This window comes from Candoia aspera, chromosome 11 (assembly GCF_035149785.1).
Source record: "Candoia aspera isolate rCanAsp1 chromosome 11, rCanAsp1.hap2, whole genome shotgun sequence".
NCBI lineage: Eukaryota > Metazoa > Chordata > Lepidosauria > Squamata > Boidae > Candoia > Candoia aspera.
The window spans coordinates 7,062,131-7,085,782 of NC_086163.1; the positions used below are offsets into that span (position 1 = coordinate 7,062,131).

Genomic DNA, 23,652 nt, shown 5'->3' on the forward strand with positions numbered 1-23,652 from the left:
CAAACTGATGGGGTTAATGGGATTCTATGAGAGAATAAGGGGGGGGGGAGGAGGAAAAGAAATTGTTCACTTGAGTGTGGCCAGTTTGCCTTTGACTCACGTTTTCTGGGATGATTATTATTTCTTTTTTACTAAAAGGTTTCACAATCTGAAAAGGTTTGAAAACTAATGGTTTGCTTGAATGGGAATAATGTTACTATGGTTTGATTAATGGTAAGAGATTATATTTGTAAATTTATATCTGTGTTGGAGAAAGTCAGAAGTCACTTTCCATTTCTATTTTCTGTCTGTTTGCACTTTTACAGTTCTTCCTTTTTTTTTTCTTTAGTTCTACTTTCTATCTTTCCCATACTTTCTATTTTGTATTTTAATTATACCCTGGAAAATAATAGGGTTCTTACAGAAAAAATGAAAAAGTTTGAAAACCCCTGCTTTAGATGAGGAGTCAGTTGAGTCGTCCTTGGAAAGGTAACTTAAAATCAGATGGAAATGCGAAGCAAAAGTCAAGTCTCTTTTTGAATGGTAAATTCTCTCCTCCTCACAGGTATGGTGACGCCGTGGACAAGAACTTAGTGGTGGGCACACTTGCCTGGCCATCGCCATGGGTCATAGTGATCGGCTCCTTTTTCTCTACATGTGGGGCAGGTTTGCAGAGCCTCACTGGAGCTCCACGGCTCCTTCAGGCCATTGCCAAAGACAACATTATCCCATTCCTTAGGGTGAGTACATATTTTAAAGAGCTAAAGCTGGGATAATTTGATGCACAGAACTTGGGGATGTGGAAACTCCCTGGAAAAAGTGCATGTGCCAATCAAAGTGAATATTTGTAGCTCAGGGTTGAACTGTGGAGTCCTTGGTGCTCTCTGAGCCTGGTTGTTTTCTTGCAGACGTTTCATTGCCAGACTAGGCAACATCTTCAGTGCGAAGAGGGGGTGGGCCTTGCTCTCTGTTTATATACAGTGGCTTGCCCTGCTTGTGTTGGTGGGGGTGTTGTTCTCAACAGCCCAATCAAAGAACTCCCAAGGAGAGAACAACACCCCCACCAACACAAGCAGGGCAAACCACTATATATAGACAGAGAGCAAGGCCCTCTCCCTGTTTGCACTGAAGATGTTGCCTAGTCTGGCAATGAAACGTCTGCAAGAAAACAACAAGGCTCAGAGAGCACCCAGGACTCCACAAAAGTGCATGTGTCATCCTGAGAATTTGTACTTCCATTACTTTTGAAGAAACAAGCATGTAATTGCCATGAAAATGACCCAAATGCCTAACAGGATGGCAAACAGGGAAGCCCATTCGCAGGAAGGGAGCAAGGATTGCCATCATTCTGAACCCAAATTAATTTTGTAACTAGACATCAAACACCAGATTTTACAGTATAATATATTTCTGTATTGTTAGTTTATTGCACTATAGACTCAGCATCTAGTTTTAGACTTCAGTAATAATTAATGTGATTTCCCCCCCTTTGTTAGCTAATTTGAACTTTTAGCTTTCAATCTTAGTCATAATAGAACGAACTGCTGCACTATTTATACTTAAGTACGTTATTCCACTGTGACATCTTCTTATACTTTCTTTCACGTTGGTCGTTGACCAAAGTAAAGTTCTCTGTCTCTCTGTATATCAAACATTTTGAAGTGATAACTTCTCCATTTTTATGCCAGCGTATTCTCTTTTGTTCCATTTGAACATTATTAATGGCTCAAATGCAAAGAATCCACAGCTGTAAATTGATTCCACTTATCTCCATGAGAGAGCCAGTTTGGTCTAGTGGTTAAGGCATCAGGCTAGAAACCAGGAGACTGTGAGTTCTAGTTCTGCCTTAAGCATGAAGCCAGCTGGGTGACTTTGAGCCAGTCACCCTCTCTCAGCCCTAGGAAGGAGGCAATGGCAAACCACTCCCGAAAAACCTCACCAAGAAAACTGCAGGGACTTGTCCAGACAGTCACCAGGTGTCAAAAACTGACTTGAAGGCACAAAATTGATGTCCATGAAACTGTTTTGGGTTCTATACAGTTTGTGATCTTCTGGCTTGTAACAGTTTTAGATCTGAACTTACTTTCCAGTGCTTGCCTTGACTCACAGATATGTTTAGGCTGGCTGGGAATGAAGAACATTATAGTCCAGTGCAGCAGAAAGGCACTATGTCAATGAAGGCAGACAATGATCTCTTGCAATCAGAAGTTTCTTCTCTGTAATTTGGATCTATTTTATATCAAAACATAAGCACCATATGCTGGATTTAAGTAGCTTTGCTAGAATGGGTTCTCAGTGAGGCTGAGCTAAAAGACTGCGGGAGAAAAACTTCTGAAACTGAAGCCAGGGGAAGTTTTCATACTCCTGAGTATGAAACTAATTTTCATATGCCTATAATACCAAATGAAGAATAAAGAACACAGATGTTACTCTCAGAATTGGGAAGAAACAGCTATTTTGCCCAAAGAGGAGATTAACCCTACCATTTCCTTATTTATTTAAAATACCTACGTCTTGCCTTTCTGCATGGCCACAGGCCCTTGAGGCAGCTGATAATAAGTGAGAACAAACGCATAATTATATATCATAGCACATAATGTTCTTTTTAAAAGCATGTTTGATCTATAAAAGCTCAGCAAGGGTTGGACCAGGAGAGTGGGATAGAAAATGACTTCTCCAAACTTCACATCAGCCTTCCTGGACTTTGTATCCTTCCGTTGCATTTGACTATGTATGTCCCACATTACTCCAAGCCAAGACAAGGGTTCAGTGGGTGTCCACAGGGTGTGCAGCACACAGTACACACTTTGGAACATCAAACCCCAGAGATAAGATCGGACAGACCCTGCTGGCCTTTCTCAAGGCCTTAAAGATATGGTTTTGTCACCGGTCTTGGGGATCTGGATGTGTGGCAGAGCGCGTGCAATGGTTCTGTTGATTGGTGGTGGTGGTTCTTTTGGTTTTTTTTACCTTGGCTGCTGATTATGTGTTTCATGAAGTTTTTAACTCTTGTTAGGTGCCCAGAGTCATGAATTTCAGATAGGCAACCATATACATTGAGATGGGCGGCCATATACATTGAAATAATAAATAAATGAAGGGTAGAACTTTGATTGCACCATTTTGGCCCCATCAACTTTTCTTTTTATTCTACCCTGCGACATCCCTGGCTTGAGACCAACAGACTTAGCAGGCACCAGGTTGGAAAACGCTGGTTAAGATGCTCTGGCAATGGAGGTCTTTTAGCTGCTGCTCTACGCTCTTCCTACCATGAAGGAGAAACCAGTCTCACTTGAGGCTTCCTAGCAGTTCAAGGTCTTGAACAATTCTCAGTTCTTCCTGCTAACCAGTGAAGATGAAAGGAAGGGATTGGTGTGGAAATCCCAAAAGTCCAGGCCTTAATTTCCACCATTGTAGATTATCTTCCCCCGATCTGCCATGCCATTGTTCTGTTTATTGAATACAGCTGATTGGGCAAGGCTGATCTGCACGGCCAAGTCATCCAAAGGGGAAGCAGTGGCAGGGGAGGAATTCGTGGGTGGTTGAGTCATAACAATGGGAGGACTTAACAATAGCTGTATAGTAGGCAGTGAAAAATGTAGAATGGAACACGCTGCTTACACCCATGGACTTCACTGAGAAAACGTACACACTTTTTGGATCTTAGCTGTGTATCCATGAGTGTTGCTGGGGCTCTAATGGATGCTGCTTGGGGACAGTGCAGAGGGCGTTTGTCAGAATGGCCCTTTAAGCGCACAGATCCCCCTGCTCTTGATTGCTGTCTCTCTTACACACTCACAAATACATACACCCAGAGCTGACTTGACATAAAGAAATGCCCTAATGGGATTAGCTTCTTTTCCCCAAAGATGCATTTTTGACTCTTTAAACGGTGTTCAGTGACTCATCGGGAAAGAAGGCATAACACCAACTACTTTTGTTCTTCAATCTCTCTTTCTCCCCCCACCAACCTTTTTATTTTTCTCCTTTGCAGGTGTTTGGCCACGGAAAGGCAAATGGAGAGCCAACTTGGGCCCTTCTGCTCACGGCCCTGATTGCTGAGCTTGGCATTCTAATTGCCTCCCTTGATATGGTGGCCCCCATTCTTTCTATGTAAGTTTTGCAGGGTATTGTTCTTAGATGTAGGTGGGACTTTGGCCTTCTGGCAAAGCACACCACGGGTGGTCCAGCTTCGTGCCTCCATGGAAGCCTTCCCACTTGAGTTGAGCTGGAACTTTTGAAAGTTTGTCCTGAATGAGTGGGGGTTCCATAATGAAAAGGGTTGAAGCAGCCTCTCTTCTCTGTTACTCTCGGAGAAGCTCAGAATTCTTTTATGTGATGGTGAGCATAGTTCTTGGAATGTGATGGGGAATTAAATATGAAAATATGCTACCAGGACAACATCGGTGAGATTCTAAATTCCCCTCTCTGAAAAGATACCTAGAAGATTGCTCGTTCTTTCAGCAGCTTCTTTACCATTTCTCTTCATACTGAGCAGAGATTATAGGCTTGAACTGATGTATCTGGAAGAAACCAGGTTGAAGGAAGCTGATGTAAACACTAAGAAATGTCTTGGTGTCAGGAACTCAAAAAATAAACACTGAAATTTAAAAAACAACTGAGAACTTGAGTGAAGACCAACATTTCACGCTATTTCAGCCTTCTCACTCAAAATCCCTTGACTGCTCATGCCAGAACTCTGATGTTTCATGAGATGTGGCAGTCTTGTGAGATTTTAGACACTATTACTAGATTTTGCTTTATTGTAGACAACCATTATTTAGTATCTGTGGAACATGGACTGTTCTGGAAGACGCGCTGGGTCTGGTGGCCGTCCTTTGCAAAGGAACATCAGTTATACTGAAGAAGCTACTAAGGCATTCTTGATAAGTTACTGAGTGTTTCCTAGGATACACTTTTAAAGTACCACAAAGTGTTGCAGTCAAAACAAGAAGCTGATTGTGTGTTTTTATTCCTTCAGTTGCCTATTGCAGAATGCAAGTATCGTCTGCCACCTAGTGTTGATTCTGATATGTCACTGTTGAACAAAAGGAATCTGCCTGTATACATGCAGTCTTTCGCTACTGCTGTGACAATCTTTGACCCAGATCTAATCTTTGGTAACTAAGACTTAGACAGAAGGTCTTTTCATTCTTCTGTTGTTGTTGTTTTCCCTTTCCTGCATTTTCATTGCAAATCAGGAGCATCTGCAGGGTAAGGTTTAAGAAGTCAAGATGGGGGCCACAGTGATGCGATTGAAGCTCCACTTGGTTTTTATGTGCCTCACACATGGAAAACAAGGGGAGCTTTGATCACACTGTTAAGGCCATTTTGACATTTTTGACCATACCCTGCAGACACCCCTGCTGCAAATAGTGCACAAGATGAGTTGCAACAATAAAATGCCACAGGAAGCAAAAATATGTTCAAATAAAATTCGGAGTGAAGAAATGGGCAACTGCCCAATTTCATACGATGTGCCTCTCTCTCTTTTCTTCCTCTTTTTGCCACCCAAAATTAGGTTTTTCCTAATGTGTTACCTGTTTGTCAACCTGGCCTGTGCAGTGCAGACGCTCTTGAGAACTCCAAACTGGCGCCCCAGATTTAAGTATTACCACTGGTAAGAATTTTTTAGAATAAATGAGCTAGGAGGACAAGGTGCTTCTAAAATTGTCTTCATGATCATGAGATGTTAGGGTGAAAAGCCAAAAGCACTTGAGAATTTGGGAGTTCTATGAAGCCAGAAGTGCTTGGAAAGTGTCTTTTAGCCTACTATGCCTCCCTGGCCTGGTTCATACATTATTGTACCATCTTGATAGCATTGGCAACCTGAATGTGTGAATAAACAGTTGCAGAGACCACAGCAGTGGGCAAAATTATTGCATTGCCACCAACAAGGTCTTGTTCTATGGAATCTTTTCATCCTTCTAGCTGTCATTCTTCAAAAAATACTTGCATATGTATGAAACCAGCCCTAATAACCTATTGACATACTGAGTTTTATTTTCTTCAGGGCCCTGTCCTTCTTAGGGATGAGTATCTGTGTTGCCTTGATGTTCATCTCCTCCTGGTATTACGCTTTAGTGGCAATGCTCATCGCCGGCATGATATATAAGTACATTGAATATCAGGGGTGAGTAAATTTATAATGAAGGTAACCTGATGTAAGATAGGTGGAGGGATGGAGTTGTAAAACTAGGCCTTTAATCCCCCAATCTTGTTCCGTCTAGACATTTTGGGACTCCAGCTTCCAGAATACCTTGCCAGCAAAAGTTAGTTCTGGCAGGGCACTCTAAGCGTTATATCTTGACAGCAACACACTGGGAAAAAGACACTTGGTTTAATTGGTACTGGAAGTACTGAAACTGGATCTTCCAAAGAAAGTTTGGACAATAGCTACATAACCACTTCTCAGCTTTTGAGGGGGTGCACCTTCCATAGTCACACACTGCTATCCATGCTAGCTGTGACTTAGAAAAATCCGTAGTCCAAACGGTCTAGAAGACAGCTTCTCATGAACTAGAGGTAGGACTGTGACCTAAACCAAAGCAGTTGATGTTACAAGAGGGATTTCATTTAAATGTTAGAACTTCCTCCTGGGAGAAGCTGCTTGACAAGAAGTAGTGAGTTCTTCCCTGAATCTCAGAGACTCTAGAGAAGTAGAGTTTCTGCATCAGTAGAATGTTGATGTTGAACTACAGGTAGTTCTCGTTTAGCGACTCCCTCGTTTAGCAACTGTTTGCAGTTACGATGGTGATGGAAAAGTAACTTTAGGACCAATCCTCACATTAGAACCTTTGCAAGTCTGTAAAGCAAAAGAAAGCGGACGGAAGATCATAAGCACAGTTGCAGTTTCACTTGGCGACTGTTTCGCTTAATGACCAAATTGCCAGTCCCAATTGTGGTCTCTAAATGAGGACTACCTGTACTTGATCTGTGTGTTCCTTTCCTATTCTGAGATTCTAAGCCTAATTTTCTCCTTTAATGGCAGAGGGGTTTACTTGAGATGCAATCAGCTAGTGAATAGTCTGTCAGAGTTGTTTGTAGTTAGTACTTAACAGTACGTGGGTTGGGATCAAACCAACGCTTGGAAATTGCATGCGAACTACAGAGGAGCTCCTAAAATGCAAGAAGATAGAGGCATTGGCAATTCAAAGACGTATCACAAATTAGTCACTGCTGCCAGTTTATATTATGAGACATCAAATTAACCCAAGTATTGGGTCTCTGGAAAAGAATAGGGTCCTGAATTGATCCATTCTGACATTCTCTTTCCTAGGGCAGAGAAGGAGTGGGGCGATGGGATCCGGGGGCTGTCTCTAAGCGCTGCACGGTATGCTTTGCTGAGATTGGAAGAAGGGCCTCCCCATACCAAGAACTGGAGGTGGGTTCTTTCAATTTACACAGCAGTGGTTTTTTTCCCCCGTGTGCGTATATGGGAAGGTCAATGCATTCCTGACTTTGCAAGCACTTCTTGGTGATTTAAAATTATGTACTCAAACTCTCTTTGGGGGCAGGTTTTCTGCAGTTGCTAAGCTTTGAGGCACCCTGCAGTCATAAGAACATAAATATGAAAAGGGAATTACCAGAATCACAGAATATTTGCAGTACAAATATGATGCATTTCATAGGATGCTGTCTCAGGGTGCTTAAAAATAAAACTACTGCCCTCTTTGCATTGGATTTAGCTGTGGCCAAGCTTTCTGCGTGAAAGAAATTGCAACGAGCCAAACCGCTGGGGCAAAACATTCAAGTGGCTGAAAGACTCTTTGGAAAAATCAGAAGGGAGCATGAAGCTGTTGAGTCCTCTGTCGAATTGTTTTATTTATTCCAGTTAATTGTTGGAGCAAGTGACATCGGTCTTCCTGAAATGCGCTTCCTTTTCTCCCTTCCCAGACCCCAACTGTTGGTGTTGCTGAAACTGGATGAGGATTTGCATGTGAAATACCCCAGGCTCTTGACGTTCGCATCACAGCTGAAGGCTGGGAAGGGATTGACCATTGTTGGGACTGCAATACAGGGCAACTTTCTGGAAAGTTATGGAGAAGCCCAGGCAGCCGAGCAGGTGAGGTATGGCAAAGCCAGGTGTGAAGGGTTCTGCCTTCTGGGATCTTTGACCAAAATATTTACAACATTTCCAAAAAAACAAAGCAAAGTTGCTCAAGGACTCTTTCCAGAAAACTCTTTTGGCAGACAAACATGCTATTTTCTACCCAATGCTTTCAGAAAACTTTAAAGTATGCTTTCCCTATCTGGCACCCTCCAGGTATCTTGGGCTATAAATTCTATAATTTCTCCCTGTGTAATTTTTCCTTTTAAGTCAGCTGGTCATTCTGTCATTCGTTTATATTATCTCTATGACAGAAGAAAATAATAGAACACAATAAATAAATAGCTGTGATCAGTTTCTCGTTCTTTAGCTCAATTCTGCCCACGTTTTCTAGCAAACTAGTTTAGCTAGTTCCTAGCTAAAGCTAAACCAACAAAGCTAAATGCAAAAAAAAACCATCAAAAGCAAAGAAAGACCTCGGTTAAGATAAGAGAGCAGAAAAGGGTTAGTGTGGAAGAAAGGCTTCAACTTTAGCCAGATATAAAATGGACCTGCGACCGACAGGAAGCTCTGGCGTGGGCTGGTCCATGAAGTCACGAAGAGTCGGAAGCGACTAAACGAATAAACAACAAAAAAATGGACCTGATTTTAAGACAGAGCCCCATAAAAGAAAAATCAGAATAAAAAATCGTCTGTTTCCATTAGAGCAGTTTCAGAAATTCTAACACAGTCTTTCAGTTTTACTGTTTCAGTCATTTTGGGTATGAATTGAACATGGAAGGTATGTCTGGTTGGAACTGATACTCATCATAATTTTACCTTTACTGATGATTATGATATCCTTGCAACAAGAGAAGCTGAACTTGATGACCTTGTGTATTCCTCAGAGGTGCAGAACTTCAGAAACAAACTGCAAACCGATTTATTTAATACCCTAAGCTGAGTACTTTAAGCTCATCTAAGAACTGCCACCGATGTGAGTTCTGTGGTATAATTTCAAGGGGCAAACAGTGACTAGCTTTTATTAATATCATGAGAGTACAGTGCACATGGTTGAGTAGGGTAAAGGTAAAGGTTTCCCTTGACGTAAAGTTCAGTCGTGTCCGACTCTAGGGGGCGGTGCTCATCTCCGTTTCAAAGCTGAAGAGCCGGCGTTTGTCCAAAGACACTTCCGTGGTCATGTGGCCGGCATGACGACTCGGAACGCCGTTACCTTCCCGCCGAAGCGGTACCAATTCATCTACTCACATCTGCATGTTTTCGAACTGCTAGGTGAGCAGGAGCTGGGATTAACAACGGGAGCTCACCCCGCCGCGCGGTTTCGAACCGCCGACCTTCCGATCGACAGCTCAGCGGTTTAACCCGCAGCGCCACCACGTCCCCATGGTTGAGTAGTCTTTATGTAATCTGCATTCAATTAAGTCTGTTCCCTCCCCTGGGAAAAAAAGCTTTTGTGGCCAAATAAATGGTAATAGTCTTTTTAAAACATCCATTGGTTTAAAATCTCTGTGCCAGGGGCCACATGGATGCCGACAAGTGTACCTAAAATGCAATTTTCTTTTATCATGTGTAAAGAGACAGATCTTTCTGTGTTTTTAATGGTCTTTTGGCTGATTTCCCATAATGATGTCCCTTGGATCTCCTTGGTTATCTTCCAGACCATCAAGAATATGGTTGAGCTCGAGAAGGTCAAAGGATTTTGCCAAGTTGTTGTAGCCAATAAAGTCCGTGATGGGATTTCCCACTTGATACAGTCATGTGGATTGGGTGGCATGAAGCACAATACTGTGGTTTTGGGGTGGCCCTACGGCTGGAGGCAAAGCGAAGATCCGAGAGCTTGGAAGACCTTTATAGGCAAGTTCAGAGGATGTTGGTTAGCATCCTTCTTGTTTCTTTCCAAGCATGATTCAAGCATCTTTTCCTATGGTGAATAGTACAGTGTGTAAAACCACCTATTTAGAATTCAAAATGGGGCTGTTCTGCTGCTCAGAAGAAACACTTGGATGCTGTTCTGAGCTTTCAAGGACCTCTGGTGAAAACTGTGATTTGGATGGACTTTCACCTTACTAAAAATTTCTGTCCCTCTGTAAAAAGAGCTTCTGCGTGTTGAATCCCTCCTCTATCATATGTATCCACTCTCTACTTCATCATTTCTCAGTAGTTTTGTATTCCTCCAAAGAACAAGGGGACACAGGATGATGGCTTGAATTCAACAAGGCTGTTCTCAGTTCTAGCCGTGTCAATTATCATTCAAAGTTCTTACATTAATATGGATAATAGTGTGGTTTATGTGAACTTTTACAATTTCATTTTAAGAACTTTGGAAACTGCCATTTATCAAGTTAGTTATTTTGAGTAACTCAGATTTGTCAACCCTGATTGGCTACATTGATAGATCAGAGTTTCTTTGGGGTTCCAGTCAAGGACTTTGCTTAGATCTTCCTGGTAGGGCCAAGGTCTTCGGCATGCAAATACCTCTTTTGTCCCAGAATTATACTCTTCCTGATTAACAGCATTGCCAATTTGAACTTCATGAAATGCTGTTTCAGTGACTTTAATTAAAATATTATTTGAATTTACCTACAGTCACGTGGTTGGTTTGTTTGGAGGTGAAACACCAAAGTTCTTGAATCCTTCTCCCTACCTCCTCCTCTTAACTGTTATGGCCAATCCTACATGTCTCTCTGCACCCACCATTAACTTGGTGGTGACCATTTCCTTCCAGTTCTGTTCTTCTTCCAATAATCTCAACCAATCAGGGATCATATATGAGATACAGTTAAAGCCCAGTCCTATAGCCAATCAGATTTGACAGTCTTTCCTCTTTTTAATTTCAGACACTGTCCGCTGCACAACTGCAGCCCACCTCGCTTTGCTTGTGCCGAAAAACGTGTCCTTCTATCCCAGCAATCATGAGCGTTACAATGAAGGGAACATCGATGTGTGGTGGATTGTGCATGATGGAGGCATGTTGATGTTGCTTCCGTTTCTCCTCAAACAGCATAAAGTAAGAATGGCAGGAACTACCTGGAGTTTACTGGGCCTGCCCTGTGTGAACTAGCTTATTCTGGGGTATTGGTAGCATCTACTGATCGATCCTGCCGGATGCAGTTGAGAAAATTCACAACTTTTCCAGAGCATCCCCCCTCCTTTTTTTTTAAAAAACATCCCTATAAAATATAAGATGATAAATATAGCAGGTTAACTGTATGGTGACCTATTTCAAGTAAGGAGTTTAGGTTGATAGGTCCCTGTGTGTATTTCTTGGGCTATATTTCCAGGAAAAAAAAGTTCATTTTTATTGTAATTAGAGGGGTGATTTCCCACCCCCACCCCTATAAAGTGACCGGCCTAGTGATCTCACTCTTCCGTGTGGTCCAGCGGCCCAGACAATTGAGGCAGATACCCCATGGGCAGGAGATTGGGGGGAACGTGAACCCCATGCACCTGTTCAAAGAGCTAATTCGTGGAAATGTTGGTGTTTAACAAATGCTGAGAATTGTGTAGCATTGTTCTTGCTTTTTTTGTTTTTTGTTTTAATCATTCAATCGTGTCCCTGCAGTTTTCTTGGCAAGGTTTTTCGGAAGTGGTTTGCCATTGCCTCCTTCCTAGGGCTGGGAGAGAGTGACTGGCCCCAGCTGGCTTTGTGCCTAAGGCAGGACTAGAACTCATGGCCTCTCGGTTTCTAGCCTGGTGCCTTAACCACTAGACCAAACTGGCTCTCTGTTCTTGCTTGCATGCATGCATGCGTGCATACAGACATACGTAGAAACTTACCTTTTCAGAGATACATGCCATTTATGGGCCTGCATATATTTGCCTAATTGTATGAACGTGTCGAATAATCCTTATGTAAAGGTGTGTTTTACTAGATTCACTGGAATCTTTAGAGGGGACTGAAAGTTTTGAGAGGACAGATTTTTTCCCTCCACAGGTGTGGCGAAAATGCAAAATGCGAATTTTCACTGTGGCCCAGATGGACGACAACAGCATTCAGATGAAGAAAGACTTGGCAGTCTTCCTTTACCACCTCCGAATCGAGGCTGAAGTAGAAGTGGTGGAAATGGTAATGGAGTTCTCCTGTCCTATGATGGCTGGTCTCTGTATTCTGGGCCTGGTTCCAAGATTGTCTTTTTCCTTTCTTTAGCAAAACAGTGATATTTCAGCCTACACTTATGAGCGGACCATGATGATGGAACAGAGATCTCAAATGCTGAGGCAGATGCGGTTGACCAAAACAGAAAGAGAGAGGGAGGTATGTCTTCTAATTGCCACTGCAAAATGTTGGTGAAGTGACCGTCAGTTTGGTTTCTAGACACTAGGTGGAATCCAGATTTGATTATACTTGAAGCAAGCATGGTAGAATGAACAGGCTGTAAGATCATTATAGGTAGCCAAGACAAGCCATGGTGAAGTCAAAATGATGTCCTGCACTTTGTGATGTTGTAAATCCTTGCACAAAATTGAATATAACAATGACTTTTGCATTTGTGTGGTGCCCTCATGCATATCATCACTTGCCCTCCTCTTCCCCTTCCCCCTCAGACATCTATGAGTTAGTAATGGCTAAGTGGTCCCATGGGTTTCAATAGATCTAAATTTGGGAGATGCTGGAAAGTCCTAGACCAGTGTTTCTCAACCGTGGCAACTTTAAGATGTGTGGACTTCAACTTTAGCTGGCTGGGGAATTCTGGAAGTTGAAGTCCAGCCATTGTAAAGTTGCCACGGTTGAGAAACACTATCCTAGACACTTGTCCAAATATTATTCGTATAGCTTAGTTTTCATTAAAGATCCCTCAAACTGCTAAAGGGAAATGTGAAATACTTATGTTTAAAAGAAATACTTTTGCTTATTCAGCTGGCCAGCCTTGGCAATTGGACCATGTACACTTTCTTTAAATTATCAGCAAATACTTCTACTTGACGTTGGTGGCTTGAAAAGAAATGGTTACCAACTTCTGAAATGCTTACCCTGCTCTGTTGTTGCCAGGGAGTTCTAAAAAAAATTTTGCTAAAAATGTGCAATGTTTGTTCATGGTCACAGCCAGGTTTGAATGATGGAAGATAAAGTAGGGCAGTCCTAATGAAACCCACGTAACCCATCCCTGGTTTTTCATTTATTTATCTTCCACAGGAGTTTACATTCTTGCTCCCCCACCATCCCAAATTTATATGAAAAGAAATCCTTAATCTCAGGCATTATAAAATGTAAAGAAAAGGATTGCGTTGAGAGTAGAAGAAAAGCACAACAGGATGATTGTGGTTTGCTTGTTCAGATGGAAAGTTCCATTGGTTGGTTTCATTGGGCCCCAGTTTGCACTGCAGTGGTTCTGTCTGTGCTCTGCTGGCCTGTTTTTCCTCGCTTGTTCCTCCTTTCATTCTTCTCTTCCCTTTTGGCTCGTTGTTTTGGAGATCAGGCATCATCTACAATTTCTTTTTTTATCTCAAAACAGAAGAGTTCCTCAAAAGCCCCTTTGGCAGTAGTTGAGCAAAAGAAGGTTCCTTCATACAGAGTGGATGTTTCTGCTTCGCTCTTCCGGGGAAGGGGGTTTCTCAAAATTTTAAGACTGGCCAACAGTGGTCCCTCTAAAGACTTCCATGATCTATCACAAACAGTGGAGGGATCTGTGCTCTTCTTCTCCTTACAGTTTAAGTTGTGGTCCCCTGGTTGCACTTCCAGTCAGTCATGATATTTTGCTCATCCAAGATACTTCCCACCAGTGATTCTCCAAGCAGACAACAAACAGCATTTCACAATGGAATAGCAGAGCACTGTTCTATGAAGAATAACCATTCCCCACCCCTTGTTCTTCTAGGCTCAGCTGGTGAAAGACAGACATTCGATCATAAGATTAGAGAGTCTTTATTCTGATGAGGAAGATGAAGGGGAAGCAGTACCAGAAAAGATCCAGATGACTTGGACCAAGGATAAATATGACTCTGAGAATCAAATTGGTAATAGTGCAGTGGAGAACTTCAAAGAACTTATCAGTCTTAAACCGTAAGTGTCCAAGATCTTTGCTGGAATGAAAAGTGTGATCTTTTTACATTGACACAAGTCCATCACATCTGGAGTGTTGCAGAAAACCCTGTTTGGGTTGGCTCTCTGTTCATCCTAGTGCTTTTCTGTTGCTTGACATTATCTAAAATATTACCATTATTTTCTCCTGAACAAAAAGGTCCAGCTGGAAGAAGCCACTACTGCCAAGAACAAAAGACATTAATTAAGGAGTGATGTGTGCTGTCCTCCCCTGATTAAATTGGTAGGGAGTTTCCAAGAGATAGGATGTTGCATTGTCTAATTAAGCATCAGCATCCCCTTGATAAATGGAAACAGGAAACCTTTTTGCTGACAGAGACTTGATGAGGAAGCAACTACCAGCACAAATGATCTCCATCCTCAGACAAGTCGTAAAGTTCCCGGTAGCAACAGAGCCACCAGCCGAGTCTTGAGTCTTTTCTTTGGGTCTACCTTGTATGTTTTGGTATGCAAACAGAAAGCTGAGATACCAAAAGTCAGATAGTATGGAGTTTCTTCAAGCTTGTTAGGATGTGCCTTTTTTCCCTTGGTCTTGATTCATAAGCCTTTGTTCAGAAACAAGAGATCTAAGTTGTTGCCTTAATTTCAGCACATTGATTTGGTGTTAGAGATTGCCTGGGAATTCATTTTGTCGCTTTGGCCCTGTCTACAGCTACACTTCAATTCTGGCATCCAGAACTCTAGCTTACTGGGGAGTTGAATGTATTGATTTATCCAAGCATTTACCTGCATGTTCCCAGAAAAGCCAGCAGTGGCTGTTTGCCTGATCCAAAGAGGTCCTTAACATATATCGTCTCCTCTGAAAAAGCCTGTCCTGAATCCAGAATGTGGTTTCATGATTGGGACAACCTTAAATGCCAACTCTGAAGTACAGCAAACCCAACTTTGAGGTCACAGTTTCAGATGGCACAGTGCCTACTAGCTAAGAGCCTTTGCTAATTAGGCTATGTTTATCCTTTAGTGCTTTGTGATCCTTCTGAGGATAATAGCTTTGTGGCACTTGCCAGTGATCGCTCCCAGAGCACTATTTAGAATGCATGTGAGAGAGAGAGGGGCCTTCTCTAAATAAAAGTTTCTGATAGTCTTAAATCTGGCTTCCCTTACCCTTTCCTCCTCCTCCTCCTCCTCCTCTCTAGCCTGATGCCTTCACCACTACACCAGACTGGTTCCCAACAATATTTCTATGGGTATACTGTTTTCCACTTGTTGATTGCAAATTTTGCCCCCTTAGTGACCAGTCAAATGTCCGAAGGATGCACACGGCTGTGAAGCTGAATGAAGTCATCGTAAACCGATCCCATGATGCCCGACTTGTTCTTCTCAACATGCCCGGTCCTCCAAAAAACACGGACGGGGATGAAAACTGTATCCTTTTTAGTGAAATCCATGATTCCATGTAAAACGCATAGAACCATCTGAATTTAGAGCCTTGTGATGGATTCATCTAGATTTGATTAGGTCTCCTCTAGCTAGAAAGCAGTATGGCTCCTATTTTTTTGGATTGTTCAAGAGCCTGAAATATGCTTTTCTAAGGGAGAGGATTAATTTTCCCAATAATATAGACAACCATACAGGTAGTCCTTGACTTACGACCATTTTAGCGACCGTTCGAAGTTACAACAGTGCTGGAAAAAGTGACTTATGGCCTGTCCTCATGCTTACGACCGTTGCAACGTCCCTCCGGTCATGTGATCAAAATTCAGGTGCCTGGCAACTGGCATGTATTTACGGCGGTTGCTGTATCCTGGGGTCATGAAATCACCATTCGTGACCTTCTCAGCCAGCTTCCAACAAGCAAAGTCAATGGGGGAAGCCAGATTCACTTTATGACCACGTGATTCACTTAACGGTGATGGTGATTCGCTTATCGGCTGTGGCAAAAAAGTCGTGAAATTGGGCATGACTCATTTAACCACTAAATTCGCTAACCACCTTGCTTAGCGACGTAAGTTCCAGTTCCAATTATGGTCATAAGTCAATGACCACCTGTATTTCAATGTGGTGCAGTCATTCCTTGTGAATGTTATTTATCTCTTACAACCTGATTTATGTACTTGAAACTATTCCAGGAAGCTGTCGATACAAATATAAAAATGCCACGCTGTAAATCCTTATCTGCAGTCCACTTTATGTTGCAATATGTTTGTTGCTCCATTTCATGGCATGGGCAGAGAGCCAGTTTGGTCTAGTGGTTAAGGTGCTGGGCTAGAAACCTGGAGTCTGTGAGTTCTAGTCCCGCCTTAGGCATGAAAGCCAGCTGGGTGCCCTTGAGCCAGTCCCTCTCTCTCAGCCCAAGAGCCAATCAGGCGTGGTAGGAGAGTTCTAGTCCCGCCTTAGGCACGAAAGCCGGCTGGGTGACCTTGGGCCACTCCCTCTCTCTCAGCCCAAGAGCCAATCAGGCGTGGTAGGAGAGTTCTAGTCCTGCCTTAGGCACGAAAGCCGGCTGGGTGACCTTGGGCCACTCCCTCTCTCTCAGCCCAAGAGCCAATCAGGCGTGGTAGGAGAGTTCTAGTCCCGCCTTAGGCACGAAAGCCGGCTGGGTGACCTTGGGCCACTCCCTCTCTCTCAGCCCAAGAGCCAATCAGGCGTGGTAGGAGAGTTCTAGTCCTGCCTTAGGCACGAAAGCCGGCTGGGTGACCTTGGGCCACTCCCTCTCTCTCAGCCCAAGAGCCAATCAGGCATGGTAGGAGAGTTCTAGTCCCGCCTTAGGCATGAAAGCCGGCTGGGTGACCTTGGCCCATTCCCTCCCTCTCAGCCCAACTCGGTGCGATGTAGACTAGCCTCCTTGTGGTGCACCCCGGGCAACGTGACTTGTCACGGCTAAATAGTCTACACATCTGGCTGCTGGACCTCACAAGGATTTCCCAGCAAGAAAAAGCAGCATGAACACCAAACTGCTATGCCATACAATTAAAGAAAAAAAAATGGCATGGGCACATAACCAAAGATGTATTTGTGGATCACAGGAAGAACATGTAGACCAAATGGCAGCATAAGAAAATGTTTCTCCAAAATGAAATTCAGGCCAGGGGAAATTTTTTCAAACCCTATGTAATAGATATGGATTCCAGAATTCTGGCAAATGTCAGTAGCAATAATTCTCTGCCTTTCTTGCTGCAGAACAGGCTGGGGCCTGAGGCTGGTTTTCCAAGGGAATTGTTGGTTTCATCTGAGTCTTAAAGTCCATGTAGCTGTTTAATGACAATCGACTTCACAGCTTGGAAGCCCAAGTTGTCAAATACATCAAACTGTGTGTCATTACACTGCTTCAAAGCTTGATATTATTAAGACCTTTTAGCAGACTGGATTGTCACTGAGTTCCAGAAAAGGCTCCCATCACCTTATAATGAGCTTATTCACTTGATTTTCTTTTGTGAAACAAGTTGGGTGAGTGTATCTGCCACCCATAGCATAGAGAACTCAACTGTTAACCTGGGATTGTTTACAGAGAAATAGATTTCTGCCCTCCAAGGAACCTCACATTTGATGCCTTGCCAAAATAATCATGCTTCTCTTCTAGATATTTGGAGTTTATTAATTCTGTGAAGATGCAGCTGCATTTTACTTCTACTGAGGTCTTCCTGCTCATGTATTACCTCTAGTTATTATTTGGACTGGTCTTTTGCATAGTGTTTTACCTAACACTAATTACATTGTGGATTTCTAAGGTAAAAGGTAGATATAAATACCTTAATAAAATTAAGGTGCAGCCCTTCATTAATTTAATCCCAAGTGAAAAGGTACAACCTAACAGCTCAAACTAGGTCCCAAAGGTTTAGCTTCCAAAACAGGCAAATAGATCCTACGGTACATGAATTGACCCAATTTTCTTTCTTCCAAGCAGTCTCTTATATGCCAGCTAGAAAACCTTCTACAAAAATAGGTTAACCCAGTTGTGAGGACTTGGTAAGAAATAGATGGACAAGACCATTCTTCTTCTTTTTCACCAGCCCATGTAAATAAAAAGCAAACTTAACCAATTGCATTTTATCAAATGCAACCAGTAAGTCATGTTTGCAGATTATCAATACAAATTCTCTGGCTGTAATTGGGTCTTCAAAATTGAGAGCCATTAATTTTAACAGAGGAGCTAAACAGGTGCACTGTCCATAGCATCTCCAATGCTGGGAACGTGCTTGTTTCCTGACTGTATTTGCCAATGTTTTAAATGTATTTGCAGTCCTAGAATACATGTTTGGTAGATACATTTGATGTTCCACAGCAGTTCCATACCAAGCTGGCGTTTCTTGTCCTTAATGCTCCAATCCAGATATGGAATTTCTTGAAGTTTTAACTGAAGGCTTGGAGCGTGTCTTGTTGGTCCGAGGTGGTGGTCGAGAAGTCATTACTATTTATTCCTGATCCCAAAAGATTGGTTCTAGCTACCGTTTTACCCTCTTTATGAGAAAGGACATTCCAGCTCAAGATGGAGAAGATTTTGACTTCTGCTGTTTCTTGGTTTTCACAAGTGTGCCCCAATACACTACAGATGTGAATGCAAGGTCCAATGAATTTTTTCCATTTGCCACGTATCTGTTTCAGAGTGTTTCTGCCAGGGACACGTTTAATCACAATGCTGGGATGTCCATTTGCTTCTGCTTTTCTGTTCTGGCAGATTTGCGTGCAGTTTCAATGCAGGAGGTTTGCATTAAAACAAAACAAAACCCAAGTACAGGATTTTAGTGAGTGTACATTGCTTTAGCAGGACTGAATTTGGTTATTAGATAACAGGATGTAGAACAAACCATTTCTCAATTAGGGTTTAAGAGGAATTTTTACATAACAGCTGGTTTTTGCTGCTGCCTGTTTTCTAAATGAAAATAACCCTGCGTTGTTTAAAACGTGTATAGTTTTTGTAAACCCACCTTCACAGCCACAATTTCAGGGTTGGGTAAGAATTTATACTTAACAGATTTTAAATTATAACACTATGATTTCTTGCAGTGATGCATACAAAATTGTGGGTCTCAGATTAAAATAGACCCCCCCATGCCCCTCTATTTATTTTTTTTTCCTATTTATTGGTGAGAATCAGTGGCAATAAATAAATCACTTAATTTGCTGAGGTTGTTGCTCCACTAAGGTAGCCTGCTGGCAGCTAAAACTGCAACTGTCAACTAGAGGTTTTCTTAAAAAAGGGTGATCTTAAAGGGTTACTGCTATCTAGCTCTGTTCGCTTCCAAACTGCAGGCAAATACATAGGTTATACTTATCAAAATGTTTAAGTACACTCTTGGGCAACGTGCTGGCTACAGATTGAAGAGTGTACACATTAAGGAAAGGACATTTTATACTAGAAACTCAAAAGACTTTTTTGTTAGTTTTCACATCCATTCATTTGTACTTACTGTAGAGGTCTGTATCTCTTTTTCCAATAAAACGTTGCATACATTTGAATCCGTATCACATGTCCTGAAGTGAATGAAACAGTCCATCGTGGTGAGGTATTTTCCCACTATCTTGACCTGCTTCGCAGCTAGTTTGAGAAATACTAGTACTTCCCAACTACTCCAGAAGAGTCTACTGCCCATTTTGATAACAGCTGCATGACAAACTGGGATGCTGATTGCCATTGCCCAGCTGTGGGATTATTGATCTAAGTTAGCCTTTGTCAAATGCTTGTTCCATAACTAAGCTGTTGTGTATAACTCCCATTATCCCTGTCCCTTGGCTAGAAGCCATGAGGATTGTACTCAAAAACATCTTTGGATCACAAATTTGAGGAAGGCTGATGATAAACTATTCAATCTTTCTGCTTGGTTTTAGTATTAAGAGATTATATTAACAGTTGTCCAATGCACCCATGAACTATACGGTCCTCTTCAAGAATATCTATCAGGATGTCACGGGGGGCTGTATTTAATATGAAGACTTTCCTTTCTTATCCATTGATGCTGTTAGAACGTGGTGCTTGAAGAAAAAGTGAATTCAGTAATAAAACAGGATGATCATTTTAATATGTGCCAAGGCCTCCAAGCTCACCACAAAAATAGCCTTTTTACAAAGTCATCCAGACAAAATATATACATTTATAGTTGGTACTTTTTAATCTCTCAAAATTGTACAAATCTATGTAAATTTAGTGCCATTCAGCCTTATACATACACTCATACCTTTGACATACACATACATTTAAAAATAAATAACGCTTCAGCCTCGTAAATCAGAAACGGATTTTACAACTTTTTAAAAACATCTGCACACAAACAGTTGTTTTTCTTCAGAATCTGACATTTTTCAAGCTGCTGCATAGGGATAACCAGGCACGGTCCACAACACAGCTGGTGATTTAACCTCTTTTCGCTCTTTAGGATGTCATTTCAAAGACTTTTTGATCCCGTCAAGGCATGCTGAAGACGTCTTCTGTTCCAGAAAACGTCAATACAGTTTCACCTAGGAAAGGCGCAAGAAAGGATAAAGTTGTGTTTCTGTGGGTTTTGGAAAGGTTTAACAAAAACTGCTGGATTGGGGTCAATATACTGTAAACAAAGGCCACAATTTAATCATTAGACTGCACAAAAATCATACACTGTAGGTAAGCTCAGGGTCCTGTAAAGTGTTTTATGTTTTAAAAAGGAAATTTGGGCTTGGCCAACAGATATCCAGTGTTCAGGTCTGACTGGTGTTTTTATCTGCTTGGTCTTGATACATGTTTTGCTTGGAACATAGGATAGCACAGCTGGAACGTCTTCCCATTGCATCTTGGAAAGCCTGTTAGAAAATGTGCTTTTTGACAACTTCCATGACCCAGAACTTCCAATCTAAGCAATATTTTCAGGGTAAGCTCGGGGTTCTTAACAGGTGGCTTTATAAGTAACCCACCCAAGGAAACTCAGTTTCTAGGAATAGAATTTGCTGTTGCTGACTCGTTTCTCTTTCAGTCTGAAAGAAAGCAAAGGGGGGAAAAAATCAGCTGCAACGTTAAATGCATGAACGTTCTTCTTTCCTAGCATAGCCATTTTCTTAAAACAACAACAATTGTCACTTAAATTCTTTTTGAAATATAAATAATTCCATAATAAACCCGGGGTAATATTTGTACGTGGGGTGTGGTGACTCAGCAGTTAAGACGCCAGGCTTGTCGACCGGAAGGTTGTAAGTTCAGCGGTTCAAGACCCGAGCGCCACGTGACAGAGCAAGCTCCCGTACTCATCCCGGCTCTTGCCAATTCGAAAGCATGCAAATGCAAGTAGATAAATAGGTACCGCTTCGGTGGGAAGGTAACAGCGTTCCGTGACTGTCATGCCAGCCACATGACCGCGGAAGTGTCTTCGGACAACGCTGGCTCTTCAGCCGTGAAACGGAGATGAGCACCGCCCCCTACTGTCGGACACGACTAAACGGGAACCTTTACCTTAATATGCTTTGCAAGTCCTTTTGCTTTCAGTGAAACTATTCTAAGCATGCATGTGTGCATGCATGCATTTTATACAGCCACCCATTTGATATGCAACTTGGGGTGGCATACACAATTAAAAAAAGAACAGCCAATAATAACTGCAGTGTAACAAAACTTATTGTACCAGAGGCAGTTCAACCAAAGAGAGTCACTCAGGACAAGCTCACAGGACCGCCTGACCCAACGCTGTTGGGAGAAACCATGTCTTCTGAGCCTTTCATTGAGCATGACCTAGACTGAATCCCATCCAGATGTCTGACTGGTTTTATGATATTTTTATTTAAATGCTCCTTACTGTATTTAATAAGCATAATAATAAGGAGGAAGGAGTATAAGGTATGTTCCCTGTCCTGAGTTATTTGTAAAAATAATAAAAGGCAGGATAAAAAATCTTTAAAAAAAGGCATCTCAATATGGGTTGCAGTAAGATACAAAGCTGTAAACAAGGCACGGCGTCCTGTGGCTTTCTAAACATAGTGAATTTCAGATGAGTGTCCGCCTAAGCATGGAGCTGCAGAATTCATTATCTAGTCATGCTCCAATAAAGATGGTTGTTGGGATTCAATTCTATCGCCTCCTTCCTATTAATCAGGTCCTTTGAGGACCCCTTAACAGTTGGCCTGGTTCCCAACATACCTCCGGTTGCAGGTTTCCTGGTAGACCTGCAGCTGGCCCTCGTTTGCACTGAACTCTCTCAGCAAAGCATCTCGGCTGGGGCTCCTGATGTTTCGCTGGGTGTCGTACAACTGATTGTTCAGTTCAGCCTGGCGCTGACGCAGCTGCCGGAAAGACGAATAGAGATCTTCCTCGCTTTCCTTCAGAGGAGAAAAGGAGAGGAAAGGAAAAGGCAACGTGAGAACACAATTTATAGAGAAGCAAAATCTGAGCCGGTGAACCGGCCAGAGGTGATTTTAGAGCTACCTGTGCGTTAACTGAAAGCAAACTAAAATCCCCTACATCAGGGGTCCCCAACCCCTGGGCCATGGACCGGTACCAGTCTGTGGCCTGTTAGGAACCGGGCCGCAAAGCAGGAGGTGAGCGGTGGGCGACCAAGCGCATTTACAGCCTGAGTGTTTACAGCTGCTCCCCATTGCTCACGTTACCGCTTGAGCTCCGCCTCCTGTCAAAGAAAGCAAGCCCATTGGCTGCTGTCTCCAAACGGCACGAAGGAAAAAGAATAAGAGGTCGGGGAAAAAGAGGAAGTGCCTGAATCACCCTGAAACCTTCCCCCCACCCCACCCCCGGTCCGTGGAAAAATTGTCTTCCACAAAACTGGTCCCTGGTGCCAAAAAGGTTGGAAACCGCTGACGTACATCTCTCCCATTGAGTCAGTTGTGCAAAGAGAGAAACTTTTTAAACAAACATGGACACGTATGGCACTCTCTCGCTCCATGGGGCATCGCAGCAGCAAACACTAAAGCTGGCTAATGGGGTATTAGGAATTCGCACCACCTCCTTCCCAGCAGGAAAATCCTATCCCACATCCCATTAATTGTCCTATCTGCCTCTCTGTTCCACCATAGCCAAATCAGTCTAATTCTTTTCCTAGTTATTCTCTTCCTATTCAGTTGTACTTTGTTAGCCCAAGGACAGAGATCCGCATCTTACTTTCATACCCAGTGCTATCAAACCTCTCTTATAATGTGCTGCCATTATGGGAGATGATTAATTAAAATAAAGGGTCATGATAATACACATATTAAAATATCCTGCTGCTGTCACATTTTTATTGGCATAGTATGGCTTTAATGTATTTACTTTTGCATTGTTTAAACGGTTCTAAGCCTGAGTGCTCCTCAAAGAAATGGGAAAACGGTAGAAATCCCGAAGTGCTAGACAAAATGTACAAGTCAGAAGGTAAGGCAACAAATGTGGCTTTGCATTCAGGCAGTCCTCGACTTACAACCATTCATTTAGCGACCAAAGTTACAATGGTGCTGAAAAGTGACTTACAACCTGTCCTAACACAACTGCGACAGCTTCTGATAAGCAAAATCAATGGGGGCCTGTGTGATTTGCTTAACGACTGCATGATTTGCTTAACGGCCACATGATTCACCTAATCACCGCTATAAAAAATATTGTAAAATCAAGTGTGGTCGCATGATGCCTTGCTTAACAACCTCACTGCTTAACAATGAATTTTCCAGTCCCTTTTGTGGTCGTAAGTTGAGGACCACCTGT

The 23,652-nt window shown here is 42.4% G+C and overlaps 2 protein-coding genes across 2 annotated transcripts in view; one reads left to right on the top strand and one right to left on the bottom strand.

The window, feature by feature from the left end:
- SLC12A4 (solute carrier family 12 member 4) overlaps positions 1-19,466 on the top strand; it is a 65,094-nt gene extending 45,628 nt beyond the window's left edge. The window contains exons 12-24 of the mRNA XM_063313226.1: positions 545-719; positions 3,974-4,092; positions 5,501-5,599; positions 5,993-6,112; positions 7,259-7,363; positions 7,876-8,044; positions 9,688-9,883; positions 10,867-11,036; positions 11,964-12,095; positions 12,177-12,284; positions 13,846-14,030; positions 15,301-15,434; positions 18,340-19,466. Coding sequence (XP_063169296.1) covers positions 545-719; positions 3,974-4,092; positions 5,501-5,599; positions 5,993-6,112; positions 7,259-7,363; positions 7,876-8,044; positions 9,688-9,883; positions 10,867-11,036; positions 11,964-12,095; positions 12,177-12,284; positions 13,846-14,030; positions 15,301-15,434; positions 18,340-18,431 — 1,804 coding nt within the window. The 3' untranslated portion in view covers positions 18,432-19,466. The remainder of the gene's footprint in view (positions 1-544; positions 720-3,973; positions 4,093-5,500; positions 5,600-5,992; positions 6,113-7,258; positions 7,364-7,875; positions 8,045-9,687; positions 9,884-10,866; positions 11,037-11,963; positions 12,096-12,176; positions 12,285-13,845; positions 14,031-15,300; positions 15,435-18,339) is intronic.
- A 538-nt stretch (positions 19,467-20,004) lies between these two features.
- The window catches only part of PLCG2 (phospholipase C gamma 2), a 70,419-nt gene continuing 66,771 nt past the window's right edge, over positions 20,005-23,652 (bottom strand). The window contains exons 31-32 of the mRNA XM_063312807.1: positions 22,105-22,283; positions 20,005-20,951 (exon numbers count right to left, since the gene is read on the bottom strand). Coding sequence (XP_063168877.1) covers positions 20,909-20,951; positions 22,105-22,283 — 222 coding nt within the window. The 3' untranslated portion in view covers positions 20,005-20,908. The remainder of the gene's footprint in view (positions 20,952-22,104; positions 22,284-23,652) is intronic.